Source organism: Manis pentadactyla, chromosome 2 (genome assembly GCF_030020395.1).
Source record: "Manis pentadactyla isolate mManPen7 chromosome 2, mManPen7.hap1, whole genome shotgun sequence".
Classification (NCBI taxonomy): domain Eukaryota; kingdom Metazoa; phylum Chordata; class Mammalia; order Pholidota; family Manidae; genus Manis; species Manis pentadactyla.
Window position 1 is genome coordinate 84,516,347 of NC_080020.1, and position 21,019 is coordinate 84,537,365.

A 21,019-nucleotide genomic window follows, 5' to 3' on the forward strand; every position below is an offset into this window, starting at 1 on the left:
GTCTTTGGGTTTGAGGTGAGTCTCTTGTAAGCAGCATATGGATGGGTCTTGCTTTTTTATCCATTCTATTACTCTGTGTCTTGATTGGTGCATTCAGTCCATTTACATTTAGGGTGATTATTGAAAGGTATTTACTTATTGCCATTGCGGGCTTTAAGTTTGTGGTTACCAAGGGTTCAAGGTTAGCTTCTTTACTATCTTACTGTCTAAATTAACTCGCTTATTGAGCTATTATAAACATGGTCTGATGATTCTTTATTTCTATCCCTTCTTATTCCTCCTCCTCCATTCTTCATATATTGGGTGTTTCGTTCTGTGCTCTTTTTAGGAGTGCTCCCATCTAGAGCAGTCCCTGTAAGATGTTCTGTAGAGGTGGTTTGTGGGAGGCAAATTCCCTCAACTTTTGCTTGTCTGGGAATTGTTTAATCCCTCCTTCATATTTAAATGATAATCGTGCTGGATACAGTATTCTTGTTCCGAGGCCCTTCTGTTTCATTGCATTAAGTATATCATGCCATTCTCTTCTGGCCTGTAGGGTTTCTGTTGAGAAGTCTGATGATAGCCTGATGGGTTTTCCTTTGTAGGTGACCTTTTTTTTCTCTCTGGCTGCCTTTAATACTTTGTCCTTGTCTTTGATCTTTGCCATTTTAATTATGTGTCTTGGTGTTGCCTTCCTTGGATCCCTTGTCATGGGAGATCTGTGTACCTCTGTGGTCTGAGAGGCCATTTCCTCCCCTAGTTTCGGAATTTGTCAGCAATTATTTCTTCAAAGACACTTTCTATCCCTTTTTCTCTCTTTTCTTCTTCTGGTACCCCTATAATGCGGATATTGTTCCGTTTCAATTGGTCACACAGTTCTCTTAAAATTCTTTCATTCCTGGAGATCCTTTTATCTCTTTTTACATCAGCTTCTCTGCGTTCCTGTTCTCTGTTTTCTAGTCCATTAATGGTCTCTTGCATCTCGTCCATTCTGTTTTGAAGTCCTTCCAGAGCTTGTTTTATTTCTATATTCTTCCTCCTTAGTTCTTGCATATTTCTCTGCAAGTCCATCAGCATGGTTATGACTTTTGTTTTTAATTCTTTTTCAGGAAGACTGGTTAAATCTATCTCCCCAGGTTCCTTCTCAGGGGAAGATTTAGAAGATGTCGAAGCTGTCTGGGTTAGTCTTGTCTGGATCAAATTTTTTGCCTTTTCATGTTGATAGTTGCAATGGTATGCTATTGATGTGTCTGTCAGCTGGGAGAGTCAAGACTCTTTCTTTCCACTTGACTCCTGGCCTTTTTTTACTGGGACAACTGCGACCCCTAGTGGCTTGTGTTGGGCAATTGCGTGTAGACTGGGTCTCTGTATCTTGCCCGGCCGGTATGGAGGAAGCTCCCTTGCTGTGGGCATGGCCAGCCTTAGGCTGCTGCTCTGCTATGGTGGGGCCCCGGAGGGGTAATGGACAGGGGGCTGTTTGGCTGTTTAGCTCTGTGAGGGGTCTCATAGCTGTTGCCCAGGGGGTTAGTGCGCCCGGGTTCCCTGGAATTTCCAGCTGTTGGACTGTGACCTGGGATGCTTCCGTCCAGCTGTGGGGTCCCTGTCCCTTTAAGACTTTCAAATAGCACATGCTTTTCTTTGTCACAGGGGGGCTGGCTGCGGGATCCGCTCACAGGTCTTAGTGTCCTGCTTCCCTGGTTTCCAGCACCCCACGCATGCACTGTGTCTGCGCTCTGGTGCGGATGGCTAGGGCTGGGTGTTTAGCAGTCCTGGGCTCCCTCTCCCTCCCCGCTCCGACTCCTCTCCTCCCGCTGGGAGCTCAGGTGAGGGGCCTCGGGTCCTGCTGGGCTGCGGCTTGTATCTTACCCCTTTCACCAGGCGCTGGGTTCTCGCAGGTGTGGATGTAGTCTGGCTGTTGTCCTGTGTCTTCTGGTCTCTCTTTTAGGGATAGTTGTATTTGTTGTATTTTCAAAAATATGTATGTTTTTGGGAGGAGATTCCTACTGTCCTACTCACGCTGCCATCTTGGCTCCACCCTCCCGATGATAAAGTGTTTTAAGCTTTTTCTCTTAAGCTGACAACAGTTTAGTAAATGACTGCCTTTATAAGCAGAATTGAAACTTTATCTTTCTCTCTACCTGATCCCTCCAAAATTTAAAAAAAAACTCTCAGTAAGTGTTTTTATATTTCATGGCAGTATGTTTATTTGCACAAGTTCAATAAGAATCTGCTTTCCTTGTAAGCAAACCAATTAGAAACACTAGTTATATTACCAAAGCTTTAACTGGAACATCATACCTAAGAGATGACACATGTGTAAACTCAGATATGAACAGACAACTTTAAAAAACTAAGATTAACTTTATAAAGCCAACAAAGCCCCTTGGAAGAACTGGCCTAGTACCTTGCTTACAGAGTTCCCAGCAGCCTTACCAGGTGAGTAAAGAAGGTCACTTCCTGACAAGAGCAGGAACCTCAAGATGTCTTGGAGACCTCGAGAAGAGAGGAATTCACCCAAATCTACAGGTACTGCAGGCAAAACCTGATGGCAAGTCTGGCTTGGCTTTCTGGCCTCGAGAGGCCTTTAAAAGTTCAATCTGAAATTCCTTACAAAAAGTTCCAGCAAAGCACATTTAAAAGAGCCTGTGTAATCAATTGCTCTTCTTGCTGCACTTATGCAAATAATCAAGCCAACTTTTAATTATTTTCTTAATCTGGCTACTTCTAGTAAAAATAAGGGTGATTTTAGAGAAAAGTATTGTTTCAATAATGCAGTCTTATCTATGCTAAATCCTAATACTAGTCATTGAGATGTAAGCTCGATCCAGAATTTTAGTTTCCACATGATACCTAGCTATGATTCTCAATTAGACTCTTCATATTTCTAGTTCTCATATTCAGCCATGTATTCTTAATCTCATCAAATTTGTCCTCCAGAATAGAAGCGCCAACCTTCCGAGGCCCTCTCAACTGACCAGTAGTAAAAACCTAGCTGCACCCTTTACTGCGCCCCTTCTCAGCATGAAGCAGCCAGAGCGGTCATCACCCCTTTTCCCTGGCAGCAACTAAAGTCTCTATCTATAGAGGAAAAAATGAGACAGAAACCATAAGCTTAGACAGAATAAAGTGAGAGCCTCTAGAGAAAGCAAGGCAAGATATTTGCAGTCAGAGCAATGTAACTACATGCTATGAAACTACCCCCCCCACAATGCCCCTTATCAGCCAAAAGTAGCCAGATCAAGTCATTGTCCATTATGACCAAAAGGCTGGAATGTAAGGTTGAAGGCACTGGGGGGAGGGGTGAGCACGTCAGACACTGATGATGGGCCAAAGTCTCCGGCTGCTGCCCCCTCCCAACCTGAAAAATGTGCCTTAAGCTAGCCAATCCTCACACTGCTGTAAATCTAAGCTCTGCCTCCCCCTACCTTCTTTAAAAACTCGCTGCCTGCCCTGCTGAGTGTGACTTCCCCGGCCTGTGATAGCCAGACCACGGAACATCACCTGAGAATTTGCGTTCAAATAAACTACCTGGCCCTTTTTTGCCTCTCTTCGCCTGCTTATTTTGGCTAGAATTTATCTTACAATAGAGAGCCATAGTAATTTTTATTTGAAAGGGACATTTGTTATCTCTTGTAACCTGCTGTGTTTACAGATGGAGCTAAGAATGTGTCTTTTTGCTGGGTAAAAGTATAAGTGTTAGCCCTGCCATTTTAATTTAAAAAAAGGTATACTGGGGATATTCAGTAAGTGTTCTGTAGCTATATTTATTTGTTGTAGATTTCAAGGTTTTTCATAAGCTCAAAATATTTTGTGGCTATAAAGAAAGGGCATTATTTTCTCTTGTTGTCACTATCAGCTTTGTACTTAGTAATAAATCCTCTAAAACCTGAATGAGTATTGTGCAAAATGGCAGACAGTAGTGGACTTTAATCCTATCAGCTAGGACATTAATCACTTTTGATATCTCCCAGTTGGAGAGGCCATTTTGTTGAAGTGCTTATGAGCATGGACTGTGTACTACCTGGATTTAAATCTTTAAATCAGCTCTTCTAAGTTACTTAACTCCTCATGTGTAAAATGTAGAGAACAGAACCTCTCTCATTGGATTGTTACAAGACATGAATTAATACTTATAAAGCACATGGAACTGGAACTGGAGAAGTTCTGTGAAAGTGTCTAACCTACTTAGAGAGATCTGTGGACTTCCATGATCTGAGAGACTATTTCCTCCCCCAGTTTGGGGAAGTTTTCAGCAATTATTTCTTCAAAGACACTTTCTATCCCTTTTTCTCTCTCTTCTTCTTCTGGTACCCCTATAATGCAAATATTGTTCCATTTGGATTGGTCACACAGTTCTCTTAATATTCTTCCATTCCTGGAGATCCTTTTATCTCTCTCTGCCTCAGCTTCTCTGTATTCCTGTTCTCTGATTTCTATTCCATTAACAGTCTCTTGCACCTCATCCAGTCTGCTCTCAAATCCTTCCAGAGATTGTTTTAGTTCTGTATTCTCCCTCCTGACTTCATCCCTTAGCTCTTGCATATTTCTCTGCAGGTCCATCAGCATGGTTATGACCTTTATTTTGAATTCTTTTTCAGGAAGATTGGTTATATCTGTCTCCCCAGGCCCTCTCTCAGGGGTTTTCTGGGTAATTCTGGACTGGACCAAATTCTGCCTTTTCATGGTGATAGAGGTAGTTGTAGGCAGGTGGCACGTGTGTCATCTGGGAGAACAAAGTCCCTTCCTGCTTGCTGGTCACCTTGCCCTTCTCCGCTACCTGTGTCAGTTACCTGCACACCAGGAACAGCCTCTGGATTAATCCCCTAAGCTGCCGTGGGCGGGGCAGCTGTTGGGGTAGCCCAGAGACCTGCGGGGAGAGGTAGGCACGCCAGGCGTGTTCTCCTGCGAGAAGGGCGCCCCTTCGCGCCTTGTCCCAGTCTCCTCTGCCTGCGCCAGGCAGCTGCGTGCCTGCGGCGGCCTCTGGGTTTGGCCTGGGCAGCTGTGCGCTGGGAGGAGACTCTGGGTGGGTTGCTGTGGGTGTGGTTGCTTTCTGGCTGCTCAGCCACTGTGGTGGGGCAGCACCGGCCAGGGGGAATCACTGGCAGGCTGCTTATCGCCATGAGGGGCTTCAGAGCTGTGTTGCCCCCCAAGGGGCTGGGGTGCCTGAAGTTCCTCAGGATTCCCAGCTGCTGGGATGAGTGTGCTGGGATGACTCCATCCAGCTGTGAAGCCCCTGTCCCTTTAAGACTTTCAAAAAGCACTCGCTTTTCTTTTGTTCCAGGGGAGCCGGCTGCAGGGACCCACTTGCAGATTTTCCTCTTCCATTTCCCTAATATCCAGCATACCATGGAATGTGTCTGCGCTCCCAGTGCAGATGGCTAGGGCTGGTTATTTAGCAGTCCTGCGCTTCCACTCTCTCCCCGTTCCGACTCCTCTCCTCCCACCAGTGATCTGGGTTGGGGTTGGGTGGAGCACTCGGGTCTCACCGGGCAGTGGCTTGTATCTTACCCCCTTTGTGAGATGCTAAGTTACCACAGATGTAGATGTAACCTGGCTGTTGTACTGTATCCTCTGGTCTCCCTTTTAGGAATAGTTGTATTTGTTGTATTTTCAAAAATATATATGGTTTTGGGAGGAGATTTCAGCTGCCCTACTCATGCTGCCATCTTGGCTCCTCTCGTATCTAACCTACTTTGAATTGTGCACTCTTGAAACTAATGACAATGTGAGCTTTTCCTGAGAAAAATGTACCTATACAGAAAATTTGTCAATTTCACAAGGATTCAAACTTTCTGAAACCTATCAGTGAACAACAGCTTAAGAACATCATTCTGTGAGAATGTTGGCTGTGTAAACAAATTCAAGTTTATAGTGTAGATTTATATGGCTATGCAACTGAAGAGAAAGTGAGAGGAGAGTGAAAGCAGTAATTGGAAAGTACCTGTTGGTTTACCCTGTACAGGTTTTATGAGAAGTGTGATATTTCTAGTTATATTTTCTGAGGAAGTAACTCCTGACAATGGAATTATTTTCAAATAGAGGTAATATTTGGAAAAGAATCCATTATTTTTAGTTTAGAGGAATTAATGGTAAGATCTCCATTAAGTAATTTAGTCCAGTGGAGGAAGAGAGATACATAGTTCTGATACTATTTAATTGGCCCAGGTAGCTAAACTTGAAGATTTGAGGGATCTTTGGAAGATATTAAGGTTAAGTTTGTACAGTGATTCTGATCTGATCTGTATAGATATATGCAATTGTATTTTAAGAGCTTTTCTAGAATGTCCTTAATTATTTTATTTTTATAATTCTTATCTTACCAAATGTACATCACAGTGCTTCAACAGTCCCCCTCCCCCTCCCCCAACCCCCATATCTCCCTTCCCCCTTGGTAACCATTAGTCACTTCTCAGTGCCTGTGAGTCTACTGCTATTTTGTTTCTTCTGTTTTGCTTTGTTTTTATATTCTACAAATAAGTGAAATCATATGGTATTTGTTTTTCTCCACCTGGCTTCTTATTTCACTGAGTATAATACCCTCTAGATACATCCATGTTGTTACAAATGGCAGGATTTCTTTTTATGGCTGAATAATATTCCATTGCATATATGTACCACATCTTCTTTATCCATTCATCTATTGATGGGAATGTCGCCTTAATTTTATAGGCAGTGGTATAAGGATGACTTATGTGCACTGGCATTTAAAGTTCTCCATGACAAGCACCGAGGGCCGCTGGTTTTTATGCGCATTTACTCGGGAATGATAAAACCCCAGTCAGCCATCCATAATATTAATGGAAACTGCACGTAAGTAGAAGCTTAGGTTATTTTCTAAAACTGCATTAATTTCTTTAAAAATACTTTTACTAATATAAATCGTGGTTCTACAGGGAGAGAATAAGTCGTCTGCTTTTGCCATTTGCTGACCAACATATAGAAATCCCTTCACTCAGTGCTGGTAACATTGCTTTGACTGTTGGGCTTAAACATGTAAGTGACCAAATGGTCTCTCGGAAATAATAGCTTAAATGCTTAATCGAAAGTAGGTATTGTGTAATAGTAAAAACTCATAAACAATCCGAATAGTCATCAATAGTGGAATAGTGAATAGTGGAACAACCATATTTATCAACATGATTGTATCTCATATATTTAATAGAAAATTACAAAAGACTATAAATAGTATGGATAAAATAATATATATAGTTCATACAAAGTTCAAATCCAAGTAAAATAATACACTGTTGTTACATACATATGTTTTAAATTTGATAAAATATTGTGTTATTCCTATTAGTTTTTTCCTGTTTTGATCATTGTAGACAATCTAAACTAACCAGTCAGCAAAAAATATTTTGCCAATGAAGGCTCCAGGAGAGCAAGTATTTTTGTTTCTGTTATTCTCTATCCTTAGTCCCTAAATCAGTGTGTATTGCATACAGTAGGTAATCCATGACTTTTATAGGATGAATGGATGAAAATAACTTGATGCTGTGTATGTTTTTGATGAGTTAAAACTAAGGACATTTAGTTTTTATATGGATTAAGTCAAATGCAATTTCTCATTAAACTTTATTATATTGGGCATTTATGATTACCATTCTTACTTTTAACATTTAAAACTATGGTTGACTGTAAGATTCAAGATCCTTTAGTAGAAAATTGTCACAGTCTGGCTGTTGGACCTCTAGCACTGAAGTGTCCTTTCTGTCTACCCAAAGTTAGGAGCTCCTTGTACTTATCTGAAGGAGTTAAATATGTTTGGAATGTTGCTTTAGGAGAAATATCTTTACAGAGAATAAAACTGGCACAGAACTTTTGGTTAATGGAGGATTTTCTGTAAAATAGAAACAAACAAATTTTACTGTGATGAAATGCTGTAATGGACTTCTGCCTAACCTGTCTTGACATGATTGAAAAGTTACGAAAGTACGTTTTTTTTTGCCAAATGAATTTTGAATGTGTTGTGTGTGTGTGTGTATGTGTTTTAGAATTTATTACAACAGTATTTTGGATAGAATTCTTACACAAATTAAATGAGCTTTACCTGTGTAAAGTTATGAACTTTGTGAATTTGTCTTGCTTTTAAGTTCTAATGAAAAGAAAGTAGTGCTACATTAAACTTTTTCTTATTTCGTTGTTCTTGGTGGAAGTGAAATGCTGGCCAACAGCCTGTTTTGTTCCAAGGCATCTTGCTTGCTTGCAGACTACCACTGGAGACACAATTGTCTCATCCAAGTCCAGTGCATTAGCTGCAGCTCGTCGAGCCAAAACAGAAGGAGAAAAGCTGCACAGACAAAACAATGAAGCAGACAGACTTTTATTGGCTGGGGTAGAGATTCCAGAACCTGTTTTCTTCTGTACCATAGAACCCCCTTCAGTGGCCAAGCAGTCAGGTACAAATACTCTTGGTATCTCAATTAGTGCTCTGATAATTTAGATAAAATAGTTACATTATACCCTCAAAAAATTTCATATGTGATTGAGTTCAATTTTATCAGACTTTATATTGGCAAGTATTTCTTGTGATGGGTCTAGTTTTGTATTGAAGATGTTTTGATTTTTACAAACTCCTTTTGGTTTTTTGTCTTGGCCATTTTTCTCACATCATATTCTCTCTTATTTTTGTTCTTGTGGTGCTGTCTATGGTATTCTAAATAATTGACCTCACGGCTGCCCTTCCAGTATATGAGATTAGACAGTAACCAGTTCATAAGGGTTTCACATCACCATTTATAAAAATGCTACTTTTCCTTGTCTTCTAGCTCATCCTTTAGAACTCAGTGAAGATATTTATGGACTGTGGCTAATGTTATTTGACCTTTCTGAATGTTATATACTGTGTTCTTTAGCATATGCGCTCAAAATTCTTCAGTAGCTTTTACTCACATCCCAAGCCCAAACTCCTTAGTATGGTATATAAAGCTTATGATTACATATGTATAATTTCCAATTATATTTGGTTACATACTGCAAAAAAAAAAAATAATAGTTGCTTTAATGGCAGAAGTTCATTTCTTTCTCTTGTAAAGTGTGCCTTATGTTGCTAGCCCAAGGGTTAGAGGGCAACTGCACAATGTCATTAGGCGCCCAGGCACTCATCTTTCAGCCTTGCTCCTATCCTTAGTCATCTCATCATGGCTGCTGAGCCTTGGGCATCACATCGGACAGCAAAAAAGAGTAAGGGGGAGAAAGAAGATGTATCCCTTATCCTTTTAAGATTTCTTATGTGTCTTTGGCCGTCACTTAGAAATACAGCTGTCCACTTGCAAGGAAGTCAGGGTAACAGTGGCACTTTAGCCAGGGAGCAGCAGAATACAGTGGAAGACCACTAGCATCCTTGACTTCTTACCTGACCTCATTTCTTGAAAGTTCCTTCTCCATTCTGAACCCTCTTCTTTCACCCAAACAAAAAGAACAAAGCAACTAGTTACACTTACACTTTAGGACTCCTGTAATAAAGTAGTTCCAATTTCCCGAAGATGCCTGCTCTCTTCGCATTGCTGTTCTTTTCATTTGTTCTCTCCTGCATTCTATGGCACCCCTTGAACTTGTCTGCCTGGAAACATTCAATCTCTCTTCAGGTTTCAGCTCAATCATCACCTCTTTTTGAGGCCCTCATGAATTCCTTTATTAGACCTTCTAAGGACAAATATTCTAGGTCTAGAGGTAGCATTTTTCCCCCCTTGAAAACAAGTTGAGAAGAAGCCTACCATGTCCTCTTGAGTACACAGTGGGGGAAAAGGAGGATTCCCTAGCCAAGTAGGGGTTCCAGTTCCTCACCTCCCCAGTTGGAGTTCATGTGAAAGAAATCTGAATACAGGCGTAGGACAGCCCCCAGTACCGAGGGAAACTCTACTTGTTCAGTTGGTAAAGGAGCAGCATTGAAGTTCAAACAGGTATAGCAGCAGTTCTCTTGTTATATGGCAGTGCCTGGAGGCCAGCTGAATGTACTCTTGACTCTAGTGGGAGAGGACCAGGTGGCAGGAAACTGGGTGCCCAGTTACATCAGAGTTGACAAGCTAGTTACAGCAAGGGAGGCTAGGCACTGAAGCAGGGGCTGCCCAAACCTATGAGTTCTTTTAAATATATTTGAAAGTTAGTTAACCTTTCAAATGTAGCGTTGGCACCTTAATTCAAATAGTGGGATTGCAGTTAAATTGCATCAGCTAATTTTAAATCTAAGGCCTCAAGCCTTAACTACTTCAGGAGAAAAAGTTTGGTGTCCAAAGACAGTCTAATTAATGGGCATTAGCTTAGAGGTCCCAGGTCCCACAGAGGAGGGGATTTCCATGAGCCTCCCTTACTCAAGACTTCTTTCAGGCACATCTGTGTATTCGTTTTTCTGTAATTGCACTATATTTACCCCATGCTCTTATTATAGCATTTGACCCCGTGTGTTATAAGCTGTTTTCACCTCAGTAAACTCCTGAAGGATAGATTCTTTATAAATATTTTTGAATGTATTTATTTCACAATAAAGGTACTGTCTTTTCATTCCAAAAGCCACAGAGTATCATAAGCATTGTTACTTTCTTTGAGTATCTGTAGTACTTAAAAATAAAATATTATCTAAAATGCTTCCTAATCTTTATGTGCATGTATCTCTCTTGGGGTTCTTGTTAAATGTAGACTGATTGAGTTTGGAACATGAGATTCTGCATTTCTGACCAGTGCCTGGTGATGCCGGTATTGCTGGTCCTTGGACCCAACTTTGGGATATCAAAAGTTTAGAAGAGTAGTGTTCAGTAGAAATATAACATGATACACATGTAATTTAAAATTTTCTTATAGCCACATTAAGAAAGTTAAAAATGGAAAAATTAATTTCAATAATATGTTTTACTTAACTCAGTATATCAAAAATACTATTTTAATATGTAATCAATATAAAAATTATTGAGATATTTTCCTTTTTTTTTCATGTTAAGCCTTTAAAACCTGGTATGTATTTTATACTTATAGCATATGTCAATTTGGACTAGTAATACCTACTACTAAGATGGGTAGTGGCAACCATTTGGACAGTGCAGGTCTGTAAGTTAATGTACTTCGTTTATGTACCTAAGAACAGTTTAAATATGTGACTGATAAGGTTAGTTCATTAATCCATTGCTGAGCTCTTTCGTTCAGCTATGCTTATGTCTCTGAACTTCTAATGTCTTTTATAAAGAGAGAGAATGTACTTACCAGTTAATTGATTGTATCAAAGTATCACCTTACTTTTGATGGCATAATTAATGCAAATAATACATTATTTCTTCTTTGGTTGTGATAATTCATCAGAGTGATCATATGAACATCTCATTATTCCTTTGGCCAGCTTCTCATTATTGCCTGTGTTTCTGGAGACATTTTTGCTTTTTTGTCAGTTCCTGGACTGATTTTACAAAACATAATCAGATTATGTTACTGTTCCACTTAAACCCTTCCATGACTTCTCAGTGCAAATCCAAACTCCTCACCATGGCCTACAAGACCTTACATGATATGATCCCTGCCACACATCTTCCCCCTTGTCTGATGCTACTCTTCCTTTTGCCCATCAATATCCAGCTACACTGGCCTTCTTGTGTTTTTCCAATAGCAAACTACTCCTTGTACAGCCATTTCCTGTCTCTTTTTTTTCCCGCAGAATTTTGTTTATTAGGTCATTCTTTTTATTTGTGTCTTTTCCTAAATCATTCTAGAGAGACCTTTCCAGATCACCTAATCTCAGGTAACCTCCCATCACTATCATATCCCCTTGTTCTATTCTCTACAAAATATTTATGGCTCTGAAATTTTCTTTTTCAAAATTTGTTTGCTTGTTCCTCTGTTTTCCCTACTAGAATGTATGATACATTATCTAAAAAGTGAAATGTAAAGGTAACAGTTATTGTTTATCTCCTAGATTTGGATTATGCATTGAAATGCCTTCAGCGTGAAGATCCCAGCTTGAAAGTGAGGTTAGATCCTGACTCTGGACAAGTAGGCATATTACTACTCAATCCAAGAAATCTTTGAATGATAGCATTTGTGTGTGTGCATGTGTTTTTGTATGAGTGTGCAAGTGCATATTACTAAAACATTTATTGGTTTTTGTCCCTGAAAGAAAAAGCTTTCTCTTTTGGTTCTTCCATAAATTTTTGATTATTGTGTTGACAATCAAGATGATAGATTTTCCTTAATTCCTCAGTACAATTGTTCCTCACTTATATAAACCACCCTCTAACATTTTGACCTTCCAGATAGCAGTCTTCTGCAAAATTTTGAAATAAGGTTCAACTCTGAGACAAAGTTTTGAGCCTATCTTATGCTAAGGCTTAAGCATATGGATATGGATAATGTCGAGGTGTTTTAAATGACAACATACATGAGATGGATGATAAGTGATAGGTTAAAACCTAATAATGTGGGAGGAAATAGAGTTCTAAACTAGATATATAGCTGTGCTGTATATCACATTATATAATTATGCTGCATTTTCTTTTTATGAAGGCAGGGTAAAGTTTATATAAGATTTTAGAAAAAGTTCCTTAAAAAAGATTATGAATTTGTCTTTAAAAAGGATAATCTGAAAAATATGGAGTACTTTATTTTCCCAAATGCTAGCTAAATGAGGTGTTAATTTTGTTTAATTGATCCTGAAGACTACAGCAGCAATTAAAACAGAAACTCTTTATGTACAGAAACTTTTATTTTAAAAATACCAATACATATATTCTTCTAAAATAGCAAATAACACATAAGTGTACAAAGTGAGAATTAAGACTCTCCCTCTTTTTTTTTTTATTGAATATACTTGATATACAATCTTATATTGGTTTCAAGTATACAACCCAGTGGTTCAACAGTTCCCCATATTATTAAATCCTCACCCTCACCAGTGCAGTTTACTCTGTCAGCATAGGAAGATGTTACAAAATCATTGGCTATATGCTCCATGTTTGTACTACTATCCCCATGACTAACTTATATTATAATTGAGAATTTTTGTGCCCCTTTACCCCTTCACCCTTGCCAGCTACCCACCCCATCCACTCCCCCATGGTAACCACCAGTCACTCTCAGTGTCTGAGTCTACTTCTATTCTGTTCATTTTCTTTAGTTTTGTTTTTATATTCTACAAATAAGTGAAATCATAGTATTTGTTTTTCTCTGCCTGGCTTATTTCACTTAGCATAATACCCTCTAGTTGCAAATGGCAGGATTCCTTTCCTTTTTCCAGCTGAATAATATTCCATTCTGTATGTATACCACATTTTCTTTATCCATTCATCTATTGATAGACACTTTGGTTGCTTCTCTATCTTGGCTGCTGTAAATAATACGGCAGTAAACATAAAGGTGCACATGTCTTTTTGAATCAGGGATTTTGTTTTCTTTGGGTAAATTCCTAGAAGTAGAATTATTGAGGCAAATGATATTTTTATATTTAGTTTTTTGAGGAAGCTCCATACCATTTTCCACAGTGTCTGCACCAATGTACATTCTTACCAACAGTGTGGGAGGGCTCACGTTCCTCTATGTCCTCGCCAACACTTGTTATTTCTTGTCTTTTGGATAGTGGCCATTCTGACTGGTGTGAGGAGATATCTCATTGTGGTTTAATTTGCATTTCCCTAATGATTAGAGATGTGGAACATTTCTAATCATTATTTCATGTGCCTGTTGGTCATTGGTATTTCTTTTTGGAGAAATCTCTGTTCGGGTACTCTGCCAATTTTTTAATAAGGCTATTTGTTTTTTTGGTGTGAGGCATACAAGTTCTCTATATATTTTGGATGTTAACCCCTTATTGGATAAATCGTTTACACATATATTCTTCCATACTGTAGGGTGCCTTTTTGTTCTGTTAATGGTGTCCTTTGCTGTACAGAAGCTTTTTAGTTTGTAGTCCCACTTGTTCATTTTTTATTTTGTTTCCCTTACCCAAAGAGATGTGTCCAAGAAAAAATCACTCATGTTTATGTTCAAGAGATTTTTGCTTGTTTTTTTCAAATTTTATGGTTTCATGCCTTACATTCAGGTCTTGGATCCATTTTGAGTTTGCTATAGTGTATGGAGTTAGAGAATAATCCAGTTTCATTCTCTTGCATGTAGTTGTTCAGTTTTCCCAACACCAGTAATTGAAGAGGCTGTCTTTTCTCTATTGTATATTCATGGCTACTTTATTATATATTAATTGATCATATATGTGAGGGTTAATATCTGGGCTATCTATTCTGTTCCATTGATCTATGAGTCTCTTCTTGTGCCAGTACCATACTCTCGATTACTGTTGCTTTGTAGTATAACCTGAAGTCAGGGAGTATAATCCCCTCAGTTTTGTTCATCTTTCTCAGGTTTGCTTTGGCTATTGTAGGTCTTTCATGGTTCCATATGAATTTTAGGATTATTTGCTCTAGTTCATTGAAAAATGCCTTTGATACTTTAATAGGGATTGCATTGAATCTGTAAATTGCTTTGGGCAGAATGGCCATTTTTACTATTAATTCTTCCTATTCATGAGCATGAGATGTATTTCCATTTATTTGTGTCTTCTTTAATTTCTCTCATGAGTCTCTTATAATTTTCAGAGTACAGGTCTTATAGGTTTCTTCCTAGGTATTTTATTCTTTTTTATTTAATTGTAAATGGAATTGTTTTCCTGATTTCTCATCTGCTTGTTTGTTGTTTGTTGTTAGTATATAGGAACACAGCAGATTTCTGTGTATTAATTTTGCATTCTGCAACTTTGCTGAATCCAGTTATTAGTTCTAATAGTTTGTTTGGTGGAGTCTTTAGGGTTTTCTTGTGTAGTGTCATGTCATCTGCAAATAGTGACGGTTTGACTTCTTGATTACCCATTTGGATGCCTTTTATCTCTTTATCTTGTAAGACTTCCATGACTAGGACTTTCAGTACTATGTTGAATAAGAGTGGTGAGAGTGGGCATCCTTGTTTTGTTCCTGATCTTAGAAGAAAAGCTTTCAGCTTTTCTCCATTGAATATGATGTTAGCTGTGGGTTTGTCATATATGGCCTTTATTATGTTGAGGTACATATCTTGTACACCCTTATTGTTGAGAGTTTTTATCATGAATGGATGATGAATTTTGTCAAATGCTTTTTCGGCATCTATTGAGATGATCGTGTGGTTTTTATCCTTTTAGTTAATGTGGTGTATGATATTGATGATTTACAAATATACTATCCTTGCATCCTAGAATAAATCCTGCATTGTGATGCATGATCCTTTTGATGTATTTTTTAATTCACTTTGCTAATATTTTATTGAAGATTTTTGCATCTATGTTCATCAGGGACCTTGGTCTAAAATTTGCTTTTTTTGTGGTGTCTGGTTTTGGTATTAGAGTGAGAGACGCCTCATAGGATAAGTTTGAAAGTATTCTCTACTACTTTTTGGAGTACTTGTTTTAAATGTTTGGTAGAATTGAGCTGTGAAGCCATCTGGACCTTGACTTTTCTTTGTTGGGAATTGTTTGATTACTTACTCAATTTCATTGTTAGTAATTGGTCTGTTCAGATTTTCTGTTTTTACTAGATCAGTCTTGGAAGGTTGTATTTTTCTAGGCTTGTCCATTTCCTCTAGGTTGTCCAATTTATTGGCATATACTTTTTCATAGAATTCTCTAATAATTACTTGTATTTCTGTGGTATCTGTTGTTACTATTCCTTTTTCATTTCTGAGTTTATTTATTTATGTCCTCTCTTTTTATCTATAAGTCTGGCTAGGGGTTTGTCTATTTTATTTATCTTCTCAAAGAACCAGTTCTTGGTTTCATTGATTTTTTCCTGTTTTTTTATTCTCTGTTTTATTTATTTCTGCTCTAATCCTTATTATGTCCCTCTTTTACTAACTTTGGGTTTCATTGTTCTTTTTATAGTAAGTTTAGACTGTTTATTTGGGATTGTTCTTTTTCTTGAGGATGGCCTATATCTCTGTGTACTTCCCTCTTAGAACTGCTTTTGCAGCATCCCACAATTTTTGACAGTTGTATCTTTGTTTTCATTTGTCTCCATGTATTGCTTATTTCTGTTTTGATTTGTTCATTGATCCATTGATTATTTAGAATCATGTTGTTTAGCCTCTGTGTGTTTGTAGGCTTTTTTGTTTTCTTTGTGTAATTTATTTCATACCTGTGGTTAGAGAAGCTGCTTGATACAATTTCAATCTCTTTGAATTTATTGAGGCTCTTTTTGTGGCCTAGTATGTGATCTATTCTGGAAAACATTCCATGTACACTTGAGAAGAATGTGTATCCTACTACTTTTGGGTGGGATGTTCTGTAGATACCCACCTGATCTAATATGTTGTTCAGTGCCTCTGTTTCCTTATTTTCTGTCTGGTTGATCTGTTTATTTAAGTGGTGTGTTAGTCTCCTAATATTAGGAATGAGTTGCATTCTATTTTCCCCTTTAATTCTGTTAATATTTGTTTTACATATTTAGGTGCCCCTATGTTGGGTGCATTGGTATTTATAATGGTTATATCCTCTTGTTGGACTGACCCCTTTATCATGATGTAATGTCGTACTTTGTCTCATTACTTTTTTTGTTTTGAAATCTATTTTGTCTGATGTAAGTACTGCTCCCTCTTCTGTTTTCTCCCTATTATTTGCATGAAATATCTTTTTCTATTCCTTCACTTTCAGTCTGTGTATGTTTTTGGGTCTGAAGTGATTCTCTTATAGGCAGCATATATTAGATGGGTCTTTTTTTTGGTATCCATTCTGCCACTCTGTATCTTTTGATTGGTGCATTCAGTAGATAAGTATTTATGAGTATACGTATGTACTTACTGCCATTGTATTTATTGTTTTCTGGTTGTTTTTATATCTCCTTCCTGTTTCTTTTTCTCTCTCGTTATTTGATGGATTTCTTTAGTGTTTTGATTGGATCCTTCCTTTCTTCCTCTCTCCCTCCCTTCCTTCCTTTCATTGTAGGCTTTAGTTTTGTGGTTACCAAAGGTTCAAGGATAGCTTTCTTAATAAATAACAGTCTATCTTAAATGCTGATTACTCTATTTCAAACACAATCTATAGGTACTTTTTTTCCCTTCTTCCTCCTCCTCCACACTTTATGTTTAGATGTCATAATCTGTACTATTGGTGTATCCCTCGACTGATTTTGTGAGTAGCTGATTTTGCTTCTTTTGTTTTAATTTCATACTTGGTTGCTAATTAATTGGTCTATTACCTTTACTGTGGATTTATTTTCTTTGGTGGAAGCTATTTAGCCTTAGGAACATTTCCATCTATAGCAGTCCCTTTAACATATCCTTCATGGTTGGCTTAGTGGTGGTGAATTCCTTCAATTTTTGTTTATCTGAAAATTGTTTAACCCCTGCTTCAAATTTAAATGATAATTTTGCCAAGTAGAGGGTTCTTGGTTGGAAGTCCTGTTTTATTACATTAAATATATCATGCCACTCCCTTCTGACCTGTAGAGTTTTTGCTGAGAAGTTTGCTAATACTGTGATGGGGTTTCCTTTATAAGTAATCCTTTTTTCTCTCTTTGGCTGCTTTGAATACTTTCTCCTTATTCTTGATCTTTGCCATTTTAAGTACTATATGTTTGGTGTTGTCTTCCTGGGGTTCCTTCTGTTAGGAGCTCTCTCTGCTTCTGTGACCTGAGTGTCTGTTTCCTTCCCCTAATTGGGAAGTTTTCAACAATTATTTCCTCAAAGAGACTTTCTATCCCTTTGTTGTTATCTTTTCCTTCTGATAATGTGAATATTGTTCCATTTGGATTGGTCACACAGCTCTCATTATTCTTTCATTCCTAGAGATACTTTTTTCTCTGTTTTTCAGCTTCATTGTTTTCTTGTTCCCTAATTTCCATATCATTTATAACTTCTTCAATCCATAATAATCTATTAAATCCCTCCTGTGTGTGTTTCATTTCAGATTCTGTATTCTTAGCTCTGAGTGGTTCTTTTGCAGCCCTGAGATCTTGAATATTTTTCTATAGATCTGTGAGCATGTTTATAACTTTAACTTTGACATCTTTATCAAGAAGATTGGTGATTTGTGTTTCATGCAGTCCTCTTTCTGGTGTTTTGTCTTATGGTTTTGTTTGGGACATACTCCTTGGCCTTCTCATTTTGCCAGGGTTTCTGTGTTTCTTCCTGTGGAGTAATAGCTTTATGAAGGAGGTGCCCTCTAGTGCACAGAAGCTCAAGACTCTTTACTTACAAGTGTGGGAGCCAGCTGTTGGTGTGCAGTGGGCAGGGCTACCTTTCTTTCTGACTTGTAGTGGTCTGTTTCTAGACAGGCTGTTTGCTTTGACCAGGCCTTTGTGATCAGTGCAAAAGCCTCTGCTGGAGTTGCTGTGGGCAGGGTTGCCCTCTGCCTGGCCTGCAGCAAAGGCAGGGGCTGCAGGCTTGCAGGACTCAGCGCCCATGGGGAAGAAGGAGCTCTTGGGGCTGGTGCCTGCATGCACCTCCCCTTTTGGGTTGAAATGGAGCCAAGAAAGCTGGGAGGGTCTCCCTCTGCCTACTGAAGAGTAAGTCTGACACCACTGCTGGGCCAAGTGGGTTGTCTGCTGGCTGTGCATGCAGGGAAATGCTTCGGGGCTGCTTTGCTGAAATTGCTGTGGGTGGGGCCACCTTCTATCTGGCCTGCAGCTATAGCAGGGGCTGCAGGCATGCAGGACCTAGCTCCTATGGGGAGGAAGGGCTGGCTCCAGCAGGCATCTCCCCTATGGGCCAAAACAGAGCCAAGAAAGCTGGGAGGGTCTCCCTCTACCTACTCAGCACCAAAGTCTGGCACCAATTCTGGGCCAAGTGGGCCATCCACTGTCTGTGCACACAAGCAGGAACCTTGGGGCTGTGTTGCCAGCAAGGGGGATGGAGTGTCTGGGCCTCCTGAGAGTTCCCAACCTGTTGGGCTGAGGACAGGCTGGAGATATATCATCCACCTGCACTTTCTTCTGAGAAGAGAGCTCCATCTAATACTTGCACTTTTGGCAGCCCTCCTGCTGCTTGGAAGACTTTCAAACTGTCTGCTTTGCTTTTGTCTCAGGGGGGCTGATAGAGCATGCCTGTTCTCCACAAGTGGCTGGGATCTTAGCCTCCTTGAGTGTTCCTTCTGTCTTTGTTGTCCAGCCCCACTAATCACTAGAGCACCATGTATTGTGGACTCATGCTCCTGGAGCAGATCTCCAGGGTCAGTTGCTCAGTGATCTTGGGCTCCTTTCCCTTCCCTGCTCCATTCCTCTTTCTCCTACCTGTAGGCTGGGGTTGGGGAGGGCTTGGGTCCCACTGGATCTCGGCTTTGCCACTTTACCCTTTTCTGTGAGGTCTTCTCTTCTTCCCCAGATGTAGATAGTCAGTTCTGCAGTCTTCAGGTCATTTTTAAGTTTAGTTGTATTTGCTGTGTTTTCGTGTTTTATGTGTTTTTGGAAGGAGGATTTTGTCTTGCCTTCCTAGTCTGCCATCTTTTTCTCCCAGATCTCCCATTTTCATTGGTTTTGATACACACAGTTGGCTGTTTTAACAAGGACTTAAATAACATTGGTCCAAAGAAAAGTCAATTTCCTTGTTACATAAAGGTGCAAGCAAGTCTGGAAAACTGGTGCCCAAGATGGTTGGGAAATACCTATTCAGTTTGGAATGTTTGGGGTAAAGGTTATTCTCCCCCATTCCCAAGATGTTACCCTTATCCATGTTTCAAGATAGCTACCTTTATCTTCATTATGATAAGGGCTTTACCCTTTCCTTAAAGGCACAACCCAGAAGTTACTACTTATATGTTTCATTGGCCAGAACTTAGCTATGTGGTTGGGCAGTGTAGTCTTAACTGGATGACACTTGCTGAAATGATAAAGCAACCCTCATGGAAAAAGGATAAAATGACCTAGTAATTGATTGATTTATTATTCCACTCAGAAAATTTAAAAAGAGTGCTTTCATGTAGGAGCCAAAAAAAAAATTGCAAAAGAAATGGAGTTTGTAATTAATGAAAAATAATACATATTGATATCATACTTTTTTATAGTGTTTTCTGATAAATGCAATTTTTTCCTTGACCTTCATTTTATTTCTCTTCTAACTAGACTGTTCTCTGTGGTATGGGTGAATTACATATTGAGATTATTCATGACCGAATCAAGAGTGAATATGGACTGGAAACCTATCTAGGACCTCTCCAGGTGGCATACCGAGAGACCATCCTAAATTCAGTTCGTGCCACAGGTAAAAAGAAAATCATTTAGAATTTTTGTTTGTTTCTTTGTTTCTCTCTCTCCAGTACTTTCTGAATCTCTTAGTTTAGGTGCATATGCAGGGTTTACAGTCACTAGTGTTTTCATCTGTGGGACAGGTTTTCTTATATTTTAGGATTTTTTTGGTTTGGTTTTAAACAAAGCCCTAATCTGTTACCACTCATTACATTTACTGGATGAGCCACTTATGAAACAAATGAGCTTTTCTTTGGTTATGGGGTAGAAGAAGCCACTGAAGTTGATGGCTAATCCCAGTCCTCACTACTAGGATAAGTATGAGAATTTGAAGTTGATTTGACTCTATAAAGAGAGTGAAAAATAATTTTCTCTATTTAATAAATATGGTAACACTATGCTGATTGTATTCTTAGAAAGTGCAGTTTTTATATGTCTGTCCCCAAATGTAAAGAATTCATGATTTTCCAAATAAGATAGTTTTAATTGGGTTCCCTTAAACAAAAGAACATGACAATTGCTATTCTCTTTGAGTACTAAACATGGATAAGTTTATGGAAAAAAATACAGAGTAAAGATTTTTTAGGATAACTAGGTGCTTTTAAGTAACTCAGTGATTTATAAAAATGCCAAGTAATAATTTACCCTAAGAATGCAGCAGCCCAGTTTGAAAAAGACAGATGCACCCCTATGTTTACCGCAACACTATTTACAATAGCCAAGAAATGGAAGCAACCTAAGTGTCCATCAGTAGATGAATGGATAAACAAGATGTGGTACATATACACAATGGAATATTATTCAGCCATAAGAAGAAAACAAATCCTACCATTTGCAACAACCTGGATGGAGCTACAGAGTATTATGTTGAG

The 21,019-nt window shown here is 38.8% G+C and overlaps 1 protein-coding gene across 4 annotated transcripts in view; it reads left to right on the plus strand.

Moving 5' to 3' along the window:
* GFM2 (GTP dependent ribosome recycling factor mitochondrial 2) overlaps nt 1-21,019 on the plus strand; it is a 90,134-nt gene that overhangs the window by 50,233 nt on the left and 18,882 nt on the right. For all 4 annotated transcript variants that reach the window (XM_036886078.2, XM_036886077.2, XM_057494299.1 and 1 more), the window contains 5 exons: nt 6,649-6,789; nt 6,873-6,972; nt 8,189-8,378; nt 11,876-11,952; nt 20,025-20,163. In XM_036886078.2, coding sequence (XP_036741973.2) covers nt 6,649-6,789; nt 6,873-6,972; nt 8,189-8,378; nt 11,876-11,952; nt 20,025-20,163 — 647 coding nt within the window. The remainder of the gene's footprint in view (nt 1-6,648; nt 6,790-6,872; nt 6,973-8,188; nt 8,379-11,875; nt 11,953-20,024; nt 20,164-21,019) is intronic.